This window comes from Plecotus auritus (assembly GCF_963455305.1).
Source record: "Plecotus auritus genome assembly, chromosome: 14".
In the NCBI taxonomy this organism is placed as follows: Eukaryota; Metazoa; Chordata; class Mammalia; order Chiroptera; family Vespertilionidae; genus Plecotus; species Plecotus auritus.
In genome coordinates this window covers 243,586-265,130 of record NC_137780.1, presented here as the reverse complement: position 1 = coordinate 265,130, position 21,545 = coordinate 243,586, and the positions used below count along the sequence as shown (strand labels likewise).

At 60.0% G+C, this 21,545-nt stretch overlaps 1 protein-coding gene across 2 annotated transcripts in view; it reads right to left on the bottom strand.

Annotated features, from left to right (window-relative positions):
* Nucleotides 1-1,036: 1,036 nt before the first annotated feature.
* The window catches only part of KDM5B (lysine demethylase 5B), a 41,101-nt gene continuing 20,592 nt past the window's right edge, over nucleotides 1,037-21,545 (bottom strand). The window contains exons 8-27 of one of the 2 annotated variants that reach the window (XM_080651109.1): nucleotides 20,829-20,987; nucleotides 20,319-20,438; nucleotides 18,968-19,126; nucleotides 17,805-17,986; nucleotides 16,626-16,788; nucleotides 15,044-15,163; nucleotides 13,785-13,979; nucleotides 12,987-13,168; nucleotides 12,715-12,839; nucleotides 11,790-11,940; nucleotides 11,547-11,661; nucleotides 10,903-11,258; nucleotides 9,765-9,903; nucleotides 7,431-7,610; nucleotides 6,761-6,919; nucleotides 5,094-5,579; nucleotides 4,009-4,117; nucleotides 3,240-3,394; nucleotides 2,131-2,451; nucleotides 1,037-1,687 (exon numbers count right to left, since the gene is read on the bottom strand). In XM_080651109.1, the coding sequence (XP_080507235.1) occupies nucleotides 1,550-1,687; nucleotides 2,131-2,451; nucleotides 3,240-3,394; nucleotides 4,009-4,117; nucleotides 5,094-5,579; nucleotides 6,761-6,919; nucleotides 7,431-7,610; nucleotides 9,765-9,903; nucleotides 10,903-11,258; nucleotides 11,547-11,661; nucleotides 11,790-11,940; nucleotides 12,715-12,839; nucleotides 12,987-13,168; nucleotides 13,785-13,979; nucleotides 15,044-15,163; nucleotides 16,626-16,788; nucleotides 17,805-17,986; nucleotides 18,968-19,126; nucleotides 20,319-20,438; nucleotides 20,829-20,987 (3,714 nt within the window). In that variant the 3' untranslated portion in view covers nucleotides 1,037-1,549. The remainder of the gene's footprint in view (nucleotides 1,688-2,130; nucleotides 2,452-3,239; nucleotides 3,395-4,008; nucleotides 4,118-5,093; nucleotides 5,580-6,760; nucleotides 6,920-7,430; nucleotides 7,611-9,764; nucleotides 9,904-10,902; nucleotides 11,259-11,546; nucleotides 11,662-11,789; nucleotides 11,941-12,714; nucleotides 12,840-12,986; nucleotides 13,169-13,784; nucleotides 13,980-15,043; nucleotides 15,164-16,625; nucleotides 16,789-17,804; nucleotides 17,987-18,967; nucleotides 19,127-20,318; nucleotides 20,439-20,828; nucleotides 20,988-21,545) is intronic. The other variant, XM_080651108.1, reaches the window with a different exon arrangement.

Below are 21,545 nucleotides of genomic sequence, written 5' to 3'. Positions count from 1 at the left end.
AGCGTGTTTGCCTTTGCTGCCATGTTCAGGCATTTCTGTGGGACACAGCCTGGCCTCACAGTGAACCCTCAACACACGGTTTAGGGAACCCCCTGCAGTCGTCCTGGCACCCCGGCACCGGCTGGAAGGCCATGTGCTGAGACAGACATCAGGGACGCGAGGTCTGTGGGATCGGTGCCCGGGCAGGGCTGGCGCACCGCCCAGCGGCTGGCGTTCTTGACCTTCGCCGCATCCGGGACCCGTGGCTCTCACTCCTGCCTTTCCCCTCAGCAAGGCAGACTCGCCCCAACACAGGTGCTTCTGGCTGGGACTGTGCACGGCCCACAGGTGAACAACAAGAGCTGGTGGGCAGGGAGCTGGGCACCAGGTGGGCAGACGCTCTCTGCAGCTAAGGCTTCCTCTAAGCTTCCCTCTCATCTCAACGCCGCGGGACAGCGGGCATCCTGTCCCAGGGCCGAGGGCTCTAAGGATCGGGACATTTAAAAAGGCCGCATCGCCGTATCCCAGACTGCACCCGGAGAGTTGTCTGTGGGCCCCGTCACCCGTCAGACAAGGCGACACCCTGCTTCCCAGGCCCTTAGGTGTCCTGACACTTCACCCAGCTCCCCGTCAGCTCACAGGTAACGAGAGGCCACTCCTGCGCGGAGCACGGAGCACGGAGCACGGAGCACGGAGCACGGATTCCGAGTCTGGGAGCGACTGCCCGCGCTGAGGAAGCAGGGCCTCAGACACCGTTTCTATCCCGAACACGTGGGGCAGGGGCAGCGGCCCGAGTGTGAGCGGCACCGCCCACGGCCGCGGCGCCCGGCGGAGCGAGAAGGGCTGCGGTCCGGTGGCTCTCGCAGGACCAAGCCCTAATCCACGAAGTGACCGCCACCTGGAGACGAGCTACCGAAAAGGCCGGGGGCGGAAGCGGCCGGAGACAGCCACTGCTGGGTGCCCTCGGCACTCTCTCCGGGTCACGGGCTCATCGGGGACACCGGGACCGACACGGGCGCTCCGCACGCCAACCACATGCTGAACACCAACACACTGTTCGGAAGTTTGTTTTGTTTTAATTCCAGCCACTGAAACAACATGGAAGTTATTGCTCAGATAAATAAACCTAGTCTACGAGGAAAAGAAAAGCGGATAAAGAAACAAACAAAACCCCAAAGTGAAAACTCAAGTTCCCAATATGGTAACAGTAAACGGAGAACTCCTCCCACGAGGATTTACGGAATTCTGTGCCTCTGGGCACCAGACGGAGCTGGGCTGGTGGGGGGTCCGGCAGCGCGTGGGGTGCTGTGCATGAGAAGGTGCGAGCGCCAGAGCCTTCCAGTGGGTGGGAGCCCTGCCACACAGCCAGCGTTTCACCCAACAACCACAAACAGCTCTTACGGAAAAAATACAAAAGGTGTCAAAAAATTTTTAGTTGTTTTTTTTCTTTTTTCCAAAGAGTTCTGGAAAACGATCCATTCGGAATAGAAATAGCACCGTGTACAGGCTGGTGTGACCCAGTCCTGTGGCTCCGCTGAGGAACGGCAGCGGCCCCTCCACAAGGGCGGGTTTATTTCCGGCTCGGCGCGGCCGTCCCGGCGCAGCGCGCACAGACGTAGTCCTCCTTCGCCGCCATCTCTGGGGAGACACCAACACAGACCTGATGGAACCACTGGTTGCAGCTGCCATCACACTGGACCCAGTCCACCTGGTTACAAAGAGCAGGGAGACGGGTGTTGAGGGGAGAACGGGCGCATCCGGGCGGGCCCCGCACAGCATCCAGGCCGGCGCCGCCGCGGCCGCCCCACCACGGGGACAGCAGCGAAGCAGCCGAGTCAGAGCCACTCTTCGGTCGTGGCTGCCTTGGGCCGAGACAGCCGCCCGTGACTCTGAGCCACGGCGTCATCCGCACCCCCCACCTGCCGAGCGCCAGGGCGGCGGCGCCGGAGGAGCAGGAAGAGGAAGGAGGGAGGAGAAGAGTTTCTTCAGGAAAAGGGAGAAGACCAGGAGCGCTGGTGAGGGCGGAGCCGGGCGGAGAGGAGATCACTCAGAGCAGAGCAGGCAGCAGGAGAGACAGGCCCGGCGGGTGCGGGCGGGCGCCAGGGCGCGGAGCTAAGGGGACGCGCGTCCTCGAGGCCAAGCCGCACTGACCTCATCTCCCTCCGGCTGCAGGCAGCTCCCAGCCGGGCAGATGGCGTCTTCGTCCTCAGAGTCCTCCTGCTCCGAGGAGGAGGTGTCCGAGGGCAGGGAGCGGGTGTCGGCCGCGCGGACCGACGCGTAGCCGCGCTCGCCCTCTAACTGGAAAGTGTCCGTGTCCTGGGGGTGGCCCAGTCTGAGCCGCTTCCGCCCGGGGGCCCACACCTTCCGCACGCGGCCCCAGCGCTCGCCGGCGAGGCCGTCTCTCTCGGGGCGCCGCTTCGGCTTCCTCTCCAGGCTGCTGCTTCCCTCCCGCTTGGCGCGGCAGCCGTCGCTCTGGGTGGGGGAGAGCCAGTGCGGCTTAGCCTCCGGGCCGCCCACAACCAACACCGCGAGCCGAGGGTTCGCCGTGACAGAGCCCCACGCGCCCGTCAGTGCTGAGAAACACTGCCTGGGCCCCGCGGCACCCCTTCCCCGGGCCCCGCTAGTGCCTCACGGGGTTCTGGGAAAAGATGCTACAGACACGCCTGACCCCCAGGCGACCACCCGCACGGGCCGTGGGAGCTGCCCCCTCCTTCCTTCAAGCGGCAGCCGGAGGCGGGACTGACTGCAGAGCCTGCCCCCGACCCCAGCTCCTAGGGAACCAGCCAGCACCCCCTCCTCTAAGGACGGGCCTCCACCCGCAGACGTATTCCAGGCCCCAAGGGTTACGGGTCAGTGAGCGCGGGACAGGGGGACGCAGCCCCTGCACCCGGTCAGCACTCGGCACCGACACCTCGGCTCACCCCGTCCTCCCACCAGCTGTCTCATGAGGTCAGAGGCGCGAAGCAGGTGTTAAAGAGAAACTCGGAGAACATCTGTGAATTCTGAAGTTTTCTCTCAAAAGGCCTTCCCGCTATGACCGCATCTCATCTCTACCGTGAGTCTCTTACGGGAGAAAGATAACCGCTTCTAGCTGCTTTTACCCCGAGGTGGTGAGAAAAGAAAAACCCAGACTCGCGTGCAGGACCAGACCCCGGGCGGGAGCCCAGGCGGGTGGTGCAGACACCTGCCCCTCCAGACGAGAGAGGCGCTCCGCCCACCAGTCTCTCCCCGCCCCCCGCCCCCCCCCCAGCCACACTCACCTTCTCGCCCCCGGGTCTGCCTGGGGAGCTGCGGCCCGTCTGCTGGGCAGGGCTGGGCTTCGCGAGCAGCGTCTGGTAAAGCTCCTGGATCTCAGGGAGGGTGACCTGGAGCAGCTGCGCCTCCATCAGCAGCTCGCTCACTTCTGGGCTCACACCTGCCACAGGGCAGTCAGGTCACCATGCTGACGGCCACGGGGTCGCTCACAGCCAGACCCGGGTCCCCCCCCGCAGAGGGACCCCGCCAGCCACCAGCACCCTGTCCTTCTGAGTCCGGCTCCCCCGAACGCCTGAAGCAGTGAACACACTGAGCCCAAACTCCATCTCCTCAGTCTCCTGACGACCGACTGGGGGCGCACCGACCCTGCACCGACCCTGCTCCCTCCGCTCCTCTAACGCCGCGGCAGCTCTGACAGACAGCACAGAGCCCCGGGCGGGCGCTACAGGCAGGCAGGCAGGGAGGAGAGGAGGCAGCTCCCCATGGTCATCTCCCGGACCCCCGTCTCCTGAGGGGGGAGGACCCGGCGCCCACGGCCTGGCCTCCGAGGGAACGCTGCCGGATCCTCACGGAGATGCTTCCCCCTCCCCCTCCTGGGGGGATGGCTGCGCGGCCTCCTGTCTCCGGACTGGAGCCGTTCACAGGCTCCCCCTCTGCTGGCCAACGCCTGGTCCCCTCTCCCGCGCGAGGACCAGGCTCTCGGCTGTGGTTGGCGCTCCTCGCCCATAGCAAGGACCCCTGCGCGACCCAGCCTCACACAAGCACGGAACGCACCCTGGAGGGGAACGCAGCTCCATCCGGCCAAGAAGGGGGCGTGCAGGGACGAGCTCCTGCTGTCCTGGTCGCCGGGCTCGGGGGACGCGGTGCCGGGAGGCTGAGGCGCCTGCAGGGAGGAAGCAGGGCAGTCAGGTCAGCACCGCCCACGAGCCTCGGCCTCCTGACTCCAGGGGAGGGCACCACAGGAAGTCAGCACCAACAGCCAGCGGAGGCCCTGCTGGCAGCCACACGCCCTCCCCGTCCCCACGTCCGCGGGAGGGGCCAGGAGAAACGCTCCTCGGACCCCACATCAGTAAGTGAACAGTCGTGCTCTCCCCTCGACGAGCAAACGCGCCCCGGCAGAGCCTGCGCACAGGGACACGCGTCTCCCGCGGGCTGCCCACGACCACCTCCCACCTGGGCAACAAAAGTGTGACCCATCGTGAGCTACGTGCCAGGCCTGGGTTCCAGACGCCTGGACAGAAACGTAAACCATGAGAAACACGAGGACCAGTTTTCTGTCCTGCTCTCTGGCCTGCTGACCTCTGAACTCACAGGATTCGTACGGCCCGTGTCCCTCGCTCTCGAGGGCGCCGTGGCCTCCTGCTGGCCAGCCGGTTCCCCTGGGGGAGGAAGCTGCCTCCGGGGCACTTCCCAGGGACACAGACTCGGCCCGTGTGGTCAGCACTCGGGCTTTCACAGGGAGCTCACAGACGGCGAGACCTCAGCCGCTCCCTGGTGCCGGACCCTTCCGCCTGTCCTTCCCCCAGAACAGCAGGCAGAGGGCCAGGTCCCGTTCTACTCAGCGAGTCCGAGAAGAACGGGGAAACAAGCAAAAAATACACACACACACACACACGTACCAGACACGTGCCTGGGCCCCACAGACACGGAACCATCGTGGGCACCTGCTCTAGAGACAGAGAGGCGGAGACGAGTCCTGGCCATTGGAGCTGAGAAAACAGCCCCGGGTGGGGGCCAGGCAAGGTGGGCGCTGTGCCAGGGACGGACAAGCGCCAGGACCAGCAACCCCGGAGCGCAGGCTCCGTGGGGAAAGATGCAGAGGAGCCGCTCCCACAGCCAGCAGAGAAGGCTCGGCTCACCTTGCTGGTCTCGGACGCCGGTCCCGCCGCGGCTGGCCACCTGCCGTGGGACAGCCCGGGGCCCGTGCGCGCCTGCACGGGCGTGAGGCTCCCGGACGCCAGCAGCTGCTGGGCCCTGTGCTGCCAGCTCACCGTCCTCTCGATCATGTAGCGCAGGGCGTCGCCCTCGGGCAGGCGCACGCGGAGGCGCTGCAGGGAGGCCAGCAGCGGCAGGATCTTCTCCAGCGGAGGCTTCTCCGAGCGCCGGCAGAGGGGACACAGCCAGATGCGGGGGCCTGGCGAGGCGCCGGGCACCGCCACGCAGCCCGTGTGGAAGGCGTCCCGGCAGAGCTCGCACTGGACCATCGGGGCGGCCGGGGCCTCCTGGCACAGGCAGACCTTGGTCTCCGCCTCCTGGCCGGGCGCCAGCAGCTTCCCCTCGTTGGCCAGGCGGAGGGACTGCAGAGCCTCCATCTCCCGCAGGCGGGCTTCCCCCAGCGCCGCCATCTGAAAGGCATGACAGAGGACGGCGTCACACGTGTGCCGTGCGGGGACACCGTGCCTGCCTGCCCGCGGCCGTGGGAGAGGCGTGGCTGGCACGCGCCCGGAGCGTCCAACTTCCTGCCCCCTCGTCTCCTACAGAAAGGCCTGCTCTGCGCTCGCTCCGTGCACTGACTGCTGAGCTCTCTGCCGGCTTCCAGCCCCGTTGCTGCAGACGGAGGCGCCTCCCGGAGCAGCCACATGACCTTTGGCCCCCGTCTACCACCTGCAGCACCAGCCGTGTGTGCGCTGGACCCAGCAACCACAGGCAGTGACCCCGGCTCCTCGTGAAGGGTCTGTGATGGGTGATGGGGAAGATGTGGCTCATACACAGTGAGACACTGCTCGGCCGTGACGAGGAGGAAGCCCCGACATTTGCAACAACAAGGAGGGACCTGAGGGCATCAGCTACTGTAAGTGAAACAAGTCAGACAGGGACCAGTCGCGTACCTCACTTTCACACGGAACCGAAAACCCCAAGCTCAGGGACAGAGAACTGAGTGGTGGTGCCGGGGCAGGGTGGCGAGTGGGCAATGTGGGTGCAGGGGGTCAAAAGGTCCAGACGTCCAGCTCTCACCGCAGCAAGTCCTGGTGCAGCACACGGGGTGGCTGCACGGAGTATGGGAAGGCGCTGAGGCCAGCAGACCCTAAAAGTTCTTATTAAGAGTCTGTGTGGTGAGGGGTGTTTAGACGCTGTGATCATTCACAACACAAATAACCCGCCGTGCTCTGTGCACCCAGAACCAAAGCCACGTTATACGTCGATTGTACTTCCATCCAAATCACACTCCTCTGCCCCGGAACTGTGCTCACTGCACACTGGCCACGTGGCTTCATCCTGGGACGGGCATCCTGGATCGCAGCGCCCGCTCAGCGCAGGCCCGGCAGGCGCCCAGCCCGCTCTCGGCATTTCTCCCTGAAGGTCGTCAGCGCCCAGGCCCCCGCCCCCGCCCCCAGGTCTGCTGGCCTCTGTGCATCCTCCCCAGGACACTTCCCTTCCAGCAACTCTCAGGAAGTCCTCCTGGGAAAGCTGTGCTTATAACTGACTCTCCTGCCCGCCCTCCCCAGACGTGTGATGGGGTGGGGGGTAGGGGGGAAGTGGGGAAGGGGGGAAGGGGGAAGGGGGAAGGGGGAGGGGGGCCACGCACAGCGGCGGCCGTCTCCTTGCTCTCGGCCAGGGCGCGCTCCAGGTCGCTCAGGCTCTCCAGCCGGCTGCTCCGCTTCTTCCCGCTGGGCAAGGGCTCCTTGAACTTCCTCTGCTTCCGCTTTGATCCCAAAAGGCCGACATCACAGCGAGGACACAGCACCTAACGGGGCGCAGCACAAGCTCGGCCACGGGCTTCAGACACGGCCCCACGGGCTTCAGACATGGCCCCGAGGCCCGGAGCTGGGAGGGGGGGGCGGGGCACGTTTCTGACCGTCCAGCATCTTATCTGCGACAAGCGGCCCTGACTGAGGAGGGAGACAGGGGCGAAGGGAGAAAGCAGCACGTCTCGCCAAGCACGGACCTCGATTCCAGGCCTAAGACACGACCGGCCTCAGCTCATGGAACTAGAGAGTGAGCGACAGCCCTCCCCGGGGCGGGCAGTGGTCAGCTCCGCCTGCAGGTGCAAGTCCCACCTCAACACGATGGGGAACGTCAAGGAGAAAAGCCCTTCCCCAAACACAGCACCTCCTCGCGACGCCCACAAACGCGTGGCCGTGGAGTCGCTGGAAGCTCAGGAGGAGCTCCTGCTCCGCGGAACGGACCGCTCCCGCAGCACAGACGGGCCGCGGTGCCTGCTGGGAAGCGAGGTGCGCGGCGGCCGCTGCGCTTACCTCCAGGAGCGAGTACGGGGAGTTCTCCATCAAGAACGTGTTGGCAGCACATTCCTTCCAGGCCTGGACCTCGGCCACCAGGGCCTCCAGCCGTGGCAGGGAGCTCAGGTGCACGGGGATGCAGCGGCCGCGCGTGACCAGCTCCACCAGCGTGTCCAGCACGGGCACACGCCCTGCAGCCTGAACACCGAGGAAAGGAGAGCAGCTCAGACAAGCCCGGTTCGGACGGGGCCCTCCACAGCGTCCACAAGCTCAACGCAGGCAGGACCCCCGGACCCGCCGGCTGACGCACGGCAGCGCGAGGGGGGGGGTCTTCTCCCGGGACCAGTGAGTGGAGAAGTCAGCAAACAGCCGGGCCCAGGAACAACCGTGAGCCCGACTCCCCTGTGGTCCCTTCGTTCCAGCCAGAGGCCCCTTCCGCTCACCGGGCACCTGGCTGCCACGGGAAGCAGTTCGGGACCTCTGCACCCCTGCAGGAGCCAACGGACTCCACACGGATAAAAGCAACACAACCATCTCTTACTCCAACCCACTCACCAGTGACCAGCTAACCAGACGAATTACCCGGGAAAGGACCGTGAGCCGAGCAAGCCCGCGGCCGTTCCCGCGCTCCCTGAGAACCCGCGGGAGGGCTGGGCAGCTTCCTGGGGCCCCACCCCCAGGACTTGACTCAGATCCCCAGGGAAGGCGGCCGTGGTTGGCATCTCTACGAGAAATGGTGCTAAGGCTGCTGGTACTGGGACCAGGCCTTGAGAATGAATGAAACGCCCCTGGAAGGATCGAGCATTGGGTGGGGTGGGGACAGCAGTGAATCACGGCATCACTGGGGTCTCCTGATAGGATGCAATAGACATATCCAGACCACAGGACAGACCTTTTTAAAATTGTTTTTACCCATTTTAGAGCGAGGAAGGGAGAGGGAGAGAGAACATCAACTGGCTGTGTCCTGCGTGCCGTGCCCCCTCCCGGGATCGAGCCCCCCACCTGGGCATGTGTCCCACCGGAAAGCCGACTGGCGACCTCGGTACCTGGGACGACGCTCCACCAACGTGGCCACGATGGCCAGAGCTCCCGGAATCCAAGTCTAAAAGGGGCAACTGAATCCTTCAAGGCTTCGACGCTAACTTCCAGTTCACAGGAAAAGGAACACACCACCAAGAGCCAAGCAGACAACCCGGAGGCCAGACGCGCTACACGCTACACGCTACATGCTAACGGTTCTGGATGACGACGTGAGGGAGGAAACCTATACCGACACCTGGGCTGTCCCGATCCCACGGGCCCACATCTCCTCGGGGCGACGACCTCACCTTCCGCTAATTCCTCGCGCTCTCAGACGCAGCGGGAACTTCCCTGTGGCTCGCTGGGCTCACGCCTTAACTGTGTGTGGACGTTCACCACCCCATACCCCGCTCTTCCCTGTTCACCGGGATGGATGCCCACACGGTGCAAACATCTGGCTAAAAATGTCCTGTCTGGCATTTGTCGGCAATTGATTAATTGGCACCTCTTAAAATAACACAAATGTTCAGAAAACAAGGTGGTATTTTATTCCTAGAATCTGATGGCTTTAAAAAAACAGAATTTGAGACTCAAAAACAATATAAATTAAAAACTTAAAGCACAGCTCATTGAGCAGTTCAAAGACCCTTTTTCTCAATAGGTCCAGAAGACCTTTTGGTCCAGAAGACCTTTTGGTTCACGAAGGTTAGAGAGAAAGGCAGACACTCCCACATCAACCAGATGAAGGTGCCACTGAAGCGGGGCAGGTCCCCGAATGCACTGTCTGTCACTCTCTCTTTAGCTGACAAACCAGCCAGTGGGTGCAGCCCCTGGCACCGGGCACGAGCACCGAGGCCAGAGCCTTTGGAACTCGGAGCGTCACCTCTGAGGGACCGAGAGGCACTGCTGGTCACGCCCCGCCACCTGGTGCATTTTCTGGGCCTCAAGGCCGCGTCTGGCTCTATGATCACGTAACAGACAGACCGAACCCGTGACCCTTGATGGCCTCCATCCAAGTTGCCGACACGCCAAACACAGACAAGCACGCTCATCGAAGATGAAAAAGCTCCATTTCTTTCTGAAATTCTTATTTAGCTCTTTTTCTTCGATCCCCATTTGTTACGAAAGACTGTAAATATTTGTGACAAATGGTCACCCAATAGGTGGATAAATACGTGGATAAATACATCAAAACACGGTTGAACAGAGTTAGTAACCGGGCCCACCCAAACACGGAGTCTGTGCAGTGAAATCCAGCGTAGTACCCTTCACGAATTTTCAATGATTCCTCTCACTGACACACGGACCCACTCGCGACCGTTGTAGACTGACCTGCAGGGCCTCCACGTCCTGAAGCCAGTCCCTGGCTCTCTGCACCGCGTCCTTCAGAACGGCCCCGCTGGGCAGGTAGGCGGGGATCTCCTCGATCTCTTTCACCGCCGTGGCCAGGCTGGTCAGCGACTGCCGGGGCCTGGCAAAGAGAAGCAAGCCGCTCAGCGTCTGCATGATGTCATTTCTCTTGGGGTTTACCAAAGAAACGAGAAAAACCATCTCGAAGGAATTTCAGTCTAGCAAGTCAGTTTTTTAAATGGCAATAACTACTAAATATTCAACTAATTAGTTTTAAATGGCTGCCTAAGACTTAAGAGCATCTAAGTGACAGCGAAGGACTTAGCAAAGCATTTCAGTTCTCCTCAATCCTCGCTGGATGGGCGTATAGCCACACACCTCCACTCGCAGCTCAGCAGTCCTTCATGCTAAACCCGATACGTGTCGAGACACAATTTCACTAAGAAAATTAAAGTCATCCAGGATGTCGCAATAGACAGATGATGTTTGTAGACCTGAAGCCTATATAACTTAATTAACCAATGTCACCCAGTAAATTCAGTTAAAAACCTTTAAGAGTTCTCTAGGGTAGCAACATACCAAAAGCAGAGCATGACAAATCCTTGTCCTCTGCCAATGACCACCACGTTAGGGCTAGAGAATGTCTGTGACTTAGATTATTTCTTGTGCGTTATGTTGTCAACTGGACCAAGCGACCATCAGACAGACGGAGGATGGTGGACAGTTTGCCTGGTCCCGTGCCCTCTCGGGAGAGACGAGGCGCCGGCAACTCCTCTGCGGCAGCCCCGCCGTCCAGCCGGCCCCTCGTGCCACAGAACCAGCACGAGCTCGGACCCTTCTCTCTAAGGCCCCCCGGGTCCCAATCATTCACTGAGTCAAACAGCAGCTGCTCTTGTTTGTCAATATTTCCTCTCTCAAAGATGGTGTCACGTAGAAAAGGCTAGAAAAGGCATGTCTATTTGAATGATTCCTTTCATAATCAGAAAGAAAAAATTAACCTTCTTTTGTCCAACTTTCAAGCCAGCCCAGCACCTCCGCGGTTTCTCCCTGCACCCCATGCACAGCTGAGCGCCCGAGCGCCTGTCCCCGCTCCCCGGCCGCCCGCCCGCCGCCGGCTCACCTGGCTCTGAGCAGGCTCCGGGCCTTGTCGTCCCAGTGCTCAGACACCGTGAGCAGCTCCTGGAGCCTGGCCATGGCTTTCTCCACGGCCGCGTACGGGGCCAGGCCCACCCCCAGGTCTATGAGGCGCCTCATGTCGTCCAGGGTGAGGGAGCTGGGGTCCAGGCACGCCTGCTGCACCTCCTCCAGCCAACGGGCCTGCTCCAGGCGGACGCGCACCTCCGTGAGCTGCGGGAGGTCGACGTCGAACTCAAAGCTGACGTCCAGCAGCTCCTGCAGCTCGGCCGCGCTGGGCGTCTCCTCGGAGAGCACCCTCTGGCTCTGCTGCTGGAACTCTTCTACGCGGCTCAGAAGGTCCTGGAAAGCACGGGTTGTGGCATCAGAACGGGGATTTCGGTCGCTGGTTTCCTCCGTACTTAGCCTCCCCCGCATAGTCAACACGCCCCTCATCGCCTCACCGAACGTTAGAAATAACGTAAACAGGGTAACGCACGGCTCAGTGACGCTGAGACAGCGACTCGGACAAGACCCTGCCAGCTCCTCTCCCCCTGCTGTCCTCGCCCTGCACACGCCCGTCAGCGCCACTAGCAGCACTGCCACGAAGACAGCGCAGGGTCCCCAGGCCTCCGGGCGCCGGGCAATTACCTTCAGCAGTGGGGCCTGGCTGAGGGCGCAGGGGAGTGCGTACAGCTGCGTCACGAACTGCCGGAGCTCGCTCACCGTCAGCTGGTTCGGGGACTTGCCTCCCCCAGATCGGAATCTTTAGAGACACAGGCCCGAGGCCACGTGAGCACACACCCACCCCCTCCCGGATCCGCGGAGCCAGGGCAGCGGGAGCCCCAGCTCCCCACCCAGCTCAGCCACGAGGCCGGCGGCCCCGGCACACACCTGGTCTGCCTTTTCCCGTTGAGCAGCTGCTGGGCCACAGAGGCGCACTTCTCCGCGTCCTGCGTGACCAGGCGAAGGTGGCGCAGGAGGTCGTTGTCCGGGAATTTCTTCATCTCAGACTCTTCGATCAAAGCCTTCAAGCTGGCGAGGCCTAGGAATGAAGGAAAGGCGCCCTCCTGTGGCCACCGCGTCGGTTCCCACGGACGGGTGTGCAGAGGGGAGCCCGCGTTCACCAGCTCTGACCCACAAGCACCTGCAACGCTTTGTCACGGCACCGCTGATGCTCAACGTGAGCGTTTCCAGCAAGTGCCTCGAGCTGCCCTGCAGTGCGAACCCTTTAGAGCCGAGACGTTTACATGGGAGCAGCCGACTCATCAGAACAAAGTCGGTGCAAACCCTGTCCGTGCCACACGCCCCCCCTCCCTCCGGCACCCCCTCTGCAGCTGGCCGGCAGCGGTGTGCTCACCGCAGGGCCCCGTGCCGCCCCTGAACACCGAGGGCACCCGTGAGGCTCAGCCAGGGAAGCCCGGCGACCTGAGGGGACAGGGAGGGGACGGGAGGCAGGAGCCGATGAGAACAGGACTGACACCAGCTCTCCAGAGGCGCTGCCTCTATCGCGACATCTCGTGAACAAGTTCCTAAGGTTCCGTGTCAAACGTGAAACACTTTGTTTGAGACAAAGAGGTGAGGGTCACTCTGCTCCCTAACCGTGTGGCCATCATGAAGCACGCCATCGTGCACTGCCCCCCACCGGGGCCTCGCTGGATGCAGGGGCACCTCCCCATCACTCGGGTTTAAACCTCGTCGGCTCGGGCTGGGTGAGCCGGGCTGCAGAGCCGGCAGGACCAGTTGCCGGCTGTGCCATCTGGCGTGGCTTCTTGCCACCAGCCCCCTGCCGGTCACCAAGTCCGTCCTGACCACGTACTTTTCTTCTTGCTGATCTTCGCCTCCAGAGCGTCGTTCACAGTCACGGCCCATTCGTTGTACGACTCCGCTCGCAGCTTCAGTGCGTTCATCATGGGGTAGAGGTCATCCAGGGTGTACCTGTACCTGCAACCGGCACGTGGGTTTGGAGGAGTCAGTGTCACACGCTGTACTTCGCCCTGGAACAGGGCGGCCCCTGAGCTTTTACCACAGGTTCCGTTTCCCACAGAAGACAGCCATCTTCCTAAAGCAAAGGCTTAAAAACCTACTCACCGCAGCTTGTACCGGCCGGGAGGACAGGAGCACAGCTCCGGCACGTGGTGCAGGCACACCAGCAGGCCGGGCTTGCAGGCACAGGACACGGCCGACATGAAGCACGTCGTTTTGCACTTTATACACTGACGCTCATCGTCCGGCAACAGCTCAAAATCCATTCTTTCCGAATCAATGACGCCCTGCAACAGAGCGAGCTTGGCGGTCTCTGCAGGACCGTGTGGCCACCGCCCCCAGGACAAGCACGCAGAGGCCGCTGGACCACCACACGGGCACAGACCTGCTGAGAGGGGGACGATGCCAAGTGGCACAGAGCCCTGCACCCCACAAGTTATCTGAGGGACCCCGTTCTCTGAAAAGGTCAGACCGTCTGTGCCAGGACGAGGCCCCATAAAGCATCTGCTAGCGGAAAAGGTGTCGAGGAAAACCAAGGCTGACGCCAGTGACCTTCACCTGCAGCTGCAGCTGCAGCTCGTGCCAGCCAGACCCGGACGCACCTCGTGGTGACCGAGCGAGCCCGCCCCCTTCCTCCCTATTGGGCCAACCCGACATCAGGGTGCCGTCGGCTCGTGAACCTCAAGCTCCTGTTTCACTCTTTAATTCTGACTGTGGGGTTCTGAAAACCACCCGTATTTTAGAGAGAGAGGAAGGGAGACAGACAGACAGACACCTGTTGTTCCGCTCGTCCGTACCCACGGAGAACCAGACGAAGACACGACTTTTATAAACGGCACTGAAGTGCCCACGAACTCCGCTAAGTAAGACCCACAGCCCAGTGCTGGGCTTCCAGAGCCTCACCAGCTTGCGGACGGTCTCGCGGAGCGCCCTCTCGTCCTCGATCATGATGGCCATGTCCTTCTGGACGGTGGAAGCCACCACCACGTCCAGCACGCCGGCCTTGGCGGCCATGCGGCAGATCATCTCGTCGTGGGAGAACACGCAGTAGCGGTGCAGCAGGCGGTAGTGCTCCACGCACTGGCGGCCCAGGGGCAGCTGGGGAGACAGGGAAGCACATGAGCCACTGTCGTTGGCGTCCTGCTGCCAACGACACCGACCTCGTGACACCATCCCCAAAGGTCACCTTCTGGGTCCTGCAGAGCATGTGTCAGCTCTAGGAGCCTTGGGCCCCTTTAAATCCTGCATCTCCAAGACTGGCATGAGTCACCTTCATTAAAAAGTCATTTACGCCCTGACCGGTGTGGCTCAGTGGATAGAGCGTCGGCCTGCGGACTGAAGGGTCCCGGGTTCGATTCCGGTCAAGGGCATGTACCTTGGTTGCGGGCACATCCCCAGTGGGAGGTGTGCAGGAGGCAACTGATGGATGTTTCTCTCTCATCGATGTTTCTAACTCTCTATCCCTCTCCCTTCCGCTCTGTAAAAAATCAATAAAAATATATATTTTTTAAAAAGTCATTTACAAGGCCCCAATGTATTAACATTGCATTGCTGTTCACAACCAGGAAGAATGGAATTGGAAATGTGGATTTACACATTTTCTGAAGCAGCTGTGCCGAACGGGGCGTGGCTAACGAACTTCAGGGACCAAAATGCTCCGAACGACACCCAACAGTTACAGGTGCAGGAGCCTCGTCCCTCAGAAACAACGAGCAGCCATCACTCGTCAGAGCTAACGCCACACTCAAGCAGCACCTTGTTGGTGAGTGACAGTGAGAATACTGACAGGAAACCCGCCCTCACACACAACTGAGACCAGCGGTGTCACCGGAGCGGCTGCTGGGGACACTCAGTTAGTGCTCAGCGAGGACCGGGCTTCAGACTGGACCGCCATCCGTTTGCAGCGAGATGCTGAGCTTCAGTTAAAGTGTGAATCAAGAGACCGTCTGTCGAGCCTTTTACACAAGAAACAACTGTCCGCTGACCCGAGCAGAGGGCTCAGGACAGGCCGTGGGCGAGCGCCTGGTCTCGCCCCGGGGACGGGGAAGGGGCCACTACCCGCCGACCAGCCTTCTGAGGGGCAATAGGTTTAAGCAAGCACACTGCCCGCAAAGCCTTCTGCCCGAGAGACAGCAGCAGAGGCTCCTGGGCATCTCCCATACCCAGTCCACGGTGCAGAAGTTCACGGCCTCAGCAAAGTTAAAGCCTTGGTTGAAGCCGCTGTGGTAGGCTCTCGGGAACGTGATCACAAACTCCCCGGCACACTGGTTAGTCCGGTAAACCTAGGGACGGAGAAACGGGAGGTTCTCAGTGACACTCGCACGAAAGGCCACCTGGACGGAGACATCAGAGGAGACGAAGGGGTGGCTTTCCGCTCCGTAAAACTGAGCCGGAAAGAAACAGAACCAGCTGCTGGGTGAAGGACAGACACAGGGTCTGAAAAGGAAACATGGCTACACTCCGGTCAGGACACACCTTCCCAACGCAGCCGCAGTAAAGAATACCCTAGATCATTAAAACAAAGCAGGTCGCTGGTTCAACTCCCGGTCAGGGCACATGCCCAGGTTGTGGGCTCCATGCCCAGTGGAGGCATGCAGGAGGCAGCCGATCAACGATTCTCTCTCATCATTGATGTTTCTACCTCTCTCTCTCTCTCTCTCTCTCTCTCTCCTTTCCTCTTTCTCTCAAGTCAATAAAAAAGAACACATTTTTTAAAATAAGCCCAGCCTGGCCCAGCCGGTTGTGGCGTCGCCCGTGGCACTGTCCCCACCCCAGGGGACACTGCTCCCCCACAGGCACGCACCTCCTAAACTCTAGGGCTCCCATGAGACATGCAACCAGGGGCGCAGTGAGCAGCAGCAGCTCATCCCAGACTCACCCCTTGAGCCCAAAGCCCCCTTTCCCGTCGGCCAAGCCGCCGTGCCGTCTCTCCGGCTGCTTCCTCTGGCCTAAGCCCTCCCTTGTCACACGTCCCCAGCTTAATACACGTGCTCCCAAACACAACAGATCGACAGGTAGATAGGTAAGTTAATAAATTAATAAAGCTTAATTGGGGGGATTACTGTAACCGTAATCTACCAAACATGCTATTTTCAGTTCATCATTGAAAACTAGGATCCTATAGGTTCAATACATTATTTTGTAGAGCAGGGACAGAGCATGGATTCTGACGTTCGAGTTTAGTTCTGATCATAACAGAATCTAGCCTTTTCCCCAGTGCTGTATACTGACAGGTAACGTGTGTTATTTAAGGTTTTGTCTTTTTTTTTTTTTTTTTAATATATTTTATTGATCTTTTACAGAGAGGAAGGGAGAGGGATAGAGAGTTAGAAACATCGATGAGAGAGAAACATCCATCAGCTGCCTCCTGCACACCTCCTACTGGAGATGTGCCCGCAACCAAGGTCCATGCCCTTGCCCGGAATCGAACCCGGGACCCTTCAGTCCGCAGGCCGACGCTCTATCCACAGAGCCACACCGGTCAGGGCTGAGGGTTTGTCTTGTTGCAGAAAGAAATGAGGCATAAACGAAAGGACAGAGAGTGTGCGGTGGTGACAGCTGCGTGACCTGTGAATGGACTGAACACAATGACGGACACAGACAAAGCCTCTTACAGTGTGAGGACCCCGACACCTCACCGAAGCCGCCGAACAGCTTCGCCGCCGGGCTGCACTGCGGAGGGCACCCCCCAGCCCACCCGACCCCCAGCGCCCCGGGTTGAAGCAAGAGGAGGCTGAGACGTACAGGCACTTCATGTGTCATCAGGGTGTTGGGGTTCATGATGGTCACCAGCTGGTGCAGCAGGTCCGGCTGGGAGACGAAGAGCTCGGGCGCCAGCCTCTTCATGACGCTCTCCAGCTGCTCGGCCGCGTACCCGGGGACGCCGTACCAGGTCTTGGGCTCACCCCTGGTAACAGATTAGAAACACCAACCCATCTCAAAAAACATGCAAACGTGCATTTCAGTAGCGTCTTCAAACCACACATTCACAACATCAACCCCCAACATCAACACAAGCTGGCTGAGCGGGCCCCATGCCCGGGCCTGCGCTGGGAGCTCACCACCAGCTCACACTGGGAACCTGGGGAGATGGGACCCGAGTGTCCGTGCGCACGCCTTTTCCCTCCAGGCATGGAGGCTGAACGTCGACTCTCCACCCGAGATCCCTGTCCGCCCTCGCTTTGTATGACCCTTTAGAAATGCAGGTATCTAGAATTTCTAGGAGTCTCCGGTGTCACCGAGTATAGGATACTGGGTTACCACCATTTCCTAGGCTGACAAGGAATGACAGCTCTCCATCTCCCTTTCCATTAAGGCAAACACTAACGGGGCAATTAGCATTTCTAAAGGGCTCTGTTTCTTCAACGCACTTTCGATTGTCAACCAATTAACCTGAGCATCCCGTGAGGCATGGTACACGCAATCCTCATCTTACAGCTCAGAGCCATTGCCTGGGGACGCAGAACAGATCCGCTACAAATACATGACCACGCCCTTTCTTGTGGTACATCCTTAAGTTCCCGGTGTTGGGATTTACATGAGTTACAGATCTTCAATATCTTTGTACTTAGAAAAGAAGGGAAATGGGGCGGAGGGGGGGGGGAGACACATGTGGGGAAAACCCTCTGTGAGGAAAGCCTTGGACAACTGGGTAACAGCTGGTACCCTCCCCTCAGAAACACGTCAGACGTGAAAACAGCGTGTGCGCGATTTCAGGGGCTCACGGGCTTCCTAGAAATAAATACTTGACAACCACTTCCTTAACTTGGCAGGACGCCTGTTCCAACAGCAGTGAAACATCTTGAGGGAAAAAACACAGGCCATCACTCTTCGTACAGTTAAGAGACGTGTCAGTCAAGAGCTGAGACATCAGAGAGAGAGGGTCCAGCGGCTGGACCGCTGCCCGGGCTGGGGGCCGCTCACCAGTGCAGGTAGTTGATGGAGTAGCTCCAGTGGTCCTCGATGTGCCAGCAGAAGGAGGAGAAGCACATGCCCACGTACAGCCAGGGCAGCTTCATGCCGCAGATGTCGGCCGTGATGTGGGCCAGGACCGACTGCTCCATCACCGGCATGTTGTTCAAGTTCCAGCCGCTGTCCAGGTATTCCTGCACACAGAGCGCACACGCACGAGGATGGGCTACGGCATGCTCACATTTCAGAGCGGGGCTTTGTTTAAAACGGTGGTGAGTGCAGTGCCCGCGGGATGAAAACGCTGGGAGGGAGGGAGAAGCCACTCGGCTGACCCGCGGACGCCACAGCGGCTTCTGGCGTGGCTGTAAATGGACGCCCACAGCGCAGGTTGTGTGCGTGCCGCCTCCTCACGTGACTACCGAAGCGTCTAGACAACACGCGTGGGTTTGCATAAGTTAAAAATGGGCCCATTATTCTAAGGTGTCGTAGGTCAGGACAGTGCTGTGGGGCAGTGGCTGTCTGAGACGGGAGGGGGGAGAGCAGAGGGGGCAGAGGACCACGGGGCAGCGGGTACCGTCCAGGATCTTCCTGTGCGGGGAGACGGGGGTCAATGGTGAACACGCATCAAGCTCCACGCGTGTGGTTGCGTGCTTTTCGGTGCCAAGATTAGATTTCAAGAAAGTTTACCCCAAAACCCCGCCTTCTTACTAGGACAGGACCAGAAACCAGGCCAGGAGCTTGCTAGTGTGGAGAACGGTGGACTTGAACCTTAACATTCAGAGACAAGCAGGTCTGGTCCCAAACCCTCCGATTCCCTCAGAAAGAGAACCGAAGTGAGAGCGTCTGAGGGCCAAGGGAGCGAAGCCGCTGTCCTGCCGTCCCTCTGGGTGGCACAGCTGGGACCAGGGTTACTTTGTGGGTTCTCCCTGCTTCTCTTTTCTTTTCTTTCTTTCTTTTTTTTTTTTTTTTAAGTAATCCCTACTTTTCTTGAAATCATTAAAAACCTGTGCTTAAGGGTTTTCCTGAAAGCAGTCGCCCATCGCTTCCGGCCGACCAAGGGGAAATGGAGCCGCAGCGTCCCTCGCTGTCTCCTGTGCAGCGAGGCCGCCGCCGGCCCAGGACGCCGCCCCCTTGGTCAGAGACAGGCTCACTAGCCGGCCGCGAAGGGCACCCACCTCCTCCTCAGGGGAGAGCTTGGCCTTGCCGTCGCGGACGGGGAAGCCACTGCCAAACTCCTTGGAGGCGATGTCGGCTCCGTACTCGACGGTGACGTCTTCTTCAATAGTGCTCACCAGGCGCCAAAATTCCTTCTCAACCAGCTCAGTGGGAACCATCTGGAGACAAAGCCATCGTGAGCAAGAGCAGGAGCGCATTTCCGGCACGCACTGCCGGCGGCCAGCCTGACCGGGCCGTGACGGGCCCCAGGGCCGCACCGAAGGAGCGCGCTTCTCTGCTCGCTCCACCTTGGAGTCCAGACAGTAAAGCTACTTAACAACGAGAGTAACGATGGTTAAGAGTTCATGTTTCTCGCCCAAGCCGGTGTGGCTCAGTGGATAAAGTGTTGGCCCGCGGACGGAAGGACCCCGGGTTCGAATCCGGTCAAGGGCACATGGGCCCAGGTTGCGGGCTCCATCCCCAGTGGGGGCGTGCAGGAGGCAGCAGGTCAATGACTCTCTCTCATCATGGATGTTTTTATCTCTCACTCCCTCTCCCTTCCTCTCTGAAATCAATAAAAATATTTTTTAAAAAATACACAAAAAAGCCAACCAGAGACGGACGAGGCCATGGACAAGCGGCAGGACTGGGTGAGCAAACACCTGGGCAACGAAGCAGAAGGGGCCGGAGAACAGAAAGGGGAGCGTCATCGGAGCTTCAGCCCCATCACGTGAGCACACACTTGACGTCACGAACGTCACAGCTGACGTTCGTGATGTCAGGGGGCCAGGGTCCCCCAGATCCTCGGGGCCATGGATGGCCAGCAGCGATGTGACGTCACCACCCCACGAACACGACCCAGCGGCACGATCGTCGTGCGGGAGGTTCCCGCAGCACCCGCCCCGGGGGGAGGAGCAGCTCAGGAATCCACCCTCACGGCAGAAGCCTGTAATTCCGTGTGCGCCCGTGATGAGCGTTAATGCTGGATGAAGCACGCTCGACAATGTAACAGTGCGTGAACGTGTCTCCAACGCCTGGCGCACTGAGTGGCACACGGATTGGTCATTCAGTAAATCTTGTGAATTTTTCTTTAAGTTACATTTGCTGAGCTGGGGGGATTATTGGAGATCTCGTGTATTGACATTGTTACCGCTGCTGTGCCGTCTGTGTGGCAACACCGACCTCTAGAGAATCAAATGAAACCCTGGAATGCATGTGACAGTTCTGTGGATGTAACACCCCTAAACGGATGGCAGGTGTCCGTGCACGAGCAATGACTACCAGAGGAAGTGCCATCTCCAATTTGCCTTCAGACCCACCTTTCCCAAAAGTTATTAAAATCCTAAATCAAAGCAGTATGTATGTACATACGTGGACTGGCATGTTGAAGTAGTCAGACTTGAACGCATCTGCCATTTCCCCAAAAGTACGGAGCGTGTAGTCTCTGGCTGCTTGCTCGAAGCCAAATGCCTCCTGTGGCTTACTGCACTCCTGCCCCAAACACAGTAATTACATACACACCCAGCAAAGCAGATCCCTGCAAGTGCTCACGTGATACAACCCACCCCTTTGAACAGAAAGAAGTCTGGGTGAATATACATCAAAACGGCAGCCGTGGTTACGTGTGGATCATAGTCACACTTTCCTTGTTAAAGCCGTTCAGCATTTAGGAATCTCTGCAAAGAGCGCACAGCGCGTCATTCGTGGAAACAGCTCCGAGCGTGTTATTAGCGCTCCCCTGCCCTCGCTCGGCTCAGCGTGAGACGCCGCCTCCCTGCAGAGGCAGCCCAGTTCCTCGGCGGACACGTCCCCTAAGGCCACGTCTGCACCCAGAGGCACGGACAGCGCTCACCGCCTCCCTTGCCCTGCTGTCCTTCTCACCTGGGCCACGCACTTAGGGCACCGCCAGTCTCCCTTGGGCACGTCGTGCAGGGGCGGGACCAGGCAGAAGGTGTGGTAGCTGTCGTCACACCCATCACACAGGAGCAGCCGGTCCTCGTCGCTGCCGCTGCCACACAGGAGGCAGACGTACAGGTCCACCTGCAGCCAGGACACGGCACGGGCACTGGGTCACCGGCTTCATGGGATTCCAAGCACTAGCTGGCCACAGGTGTGACCCAGGCTCTCCCGGCTTCGAACAACGTGCCCCCGCCCCCCCGCCGCCCACAGGACCCTGTGCACACACAGGCCGCCCAGCACCTGTCCCCACCCTCCCTTTTCCTTCCGAGCTGCAAAGTTGGAAAACACCTGCTTGGTTTTCAGAAAAGTGCATTTGAATTCATTTCAGAGAGAGGACGGGAGAGGAAGAGAGAAATGTCAGTGATGAGAGGGAATCATGGATCGGCTGCCTCCTGCACGCCCCCTGGGGATCAAGCCCACAAGCCAGGCCTGTGCCCGACCAGGAATCGACCGTGACCTCCTGGTTCATGCCAGGTAGGTCGACGCTCAGCCCCTGAGCCACGCCGGCCGGGCAACACCCGCTTGGTTTTTGATCTGGCCTCCAGCTCATCTGGAGGAGCTCGTGATGCGTGAGCAATTCTGAGTCGCCAGCTCCCCGCTCAGTGCTCACGCATCCGTGTGTCTCCTCATTTACAAGCT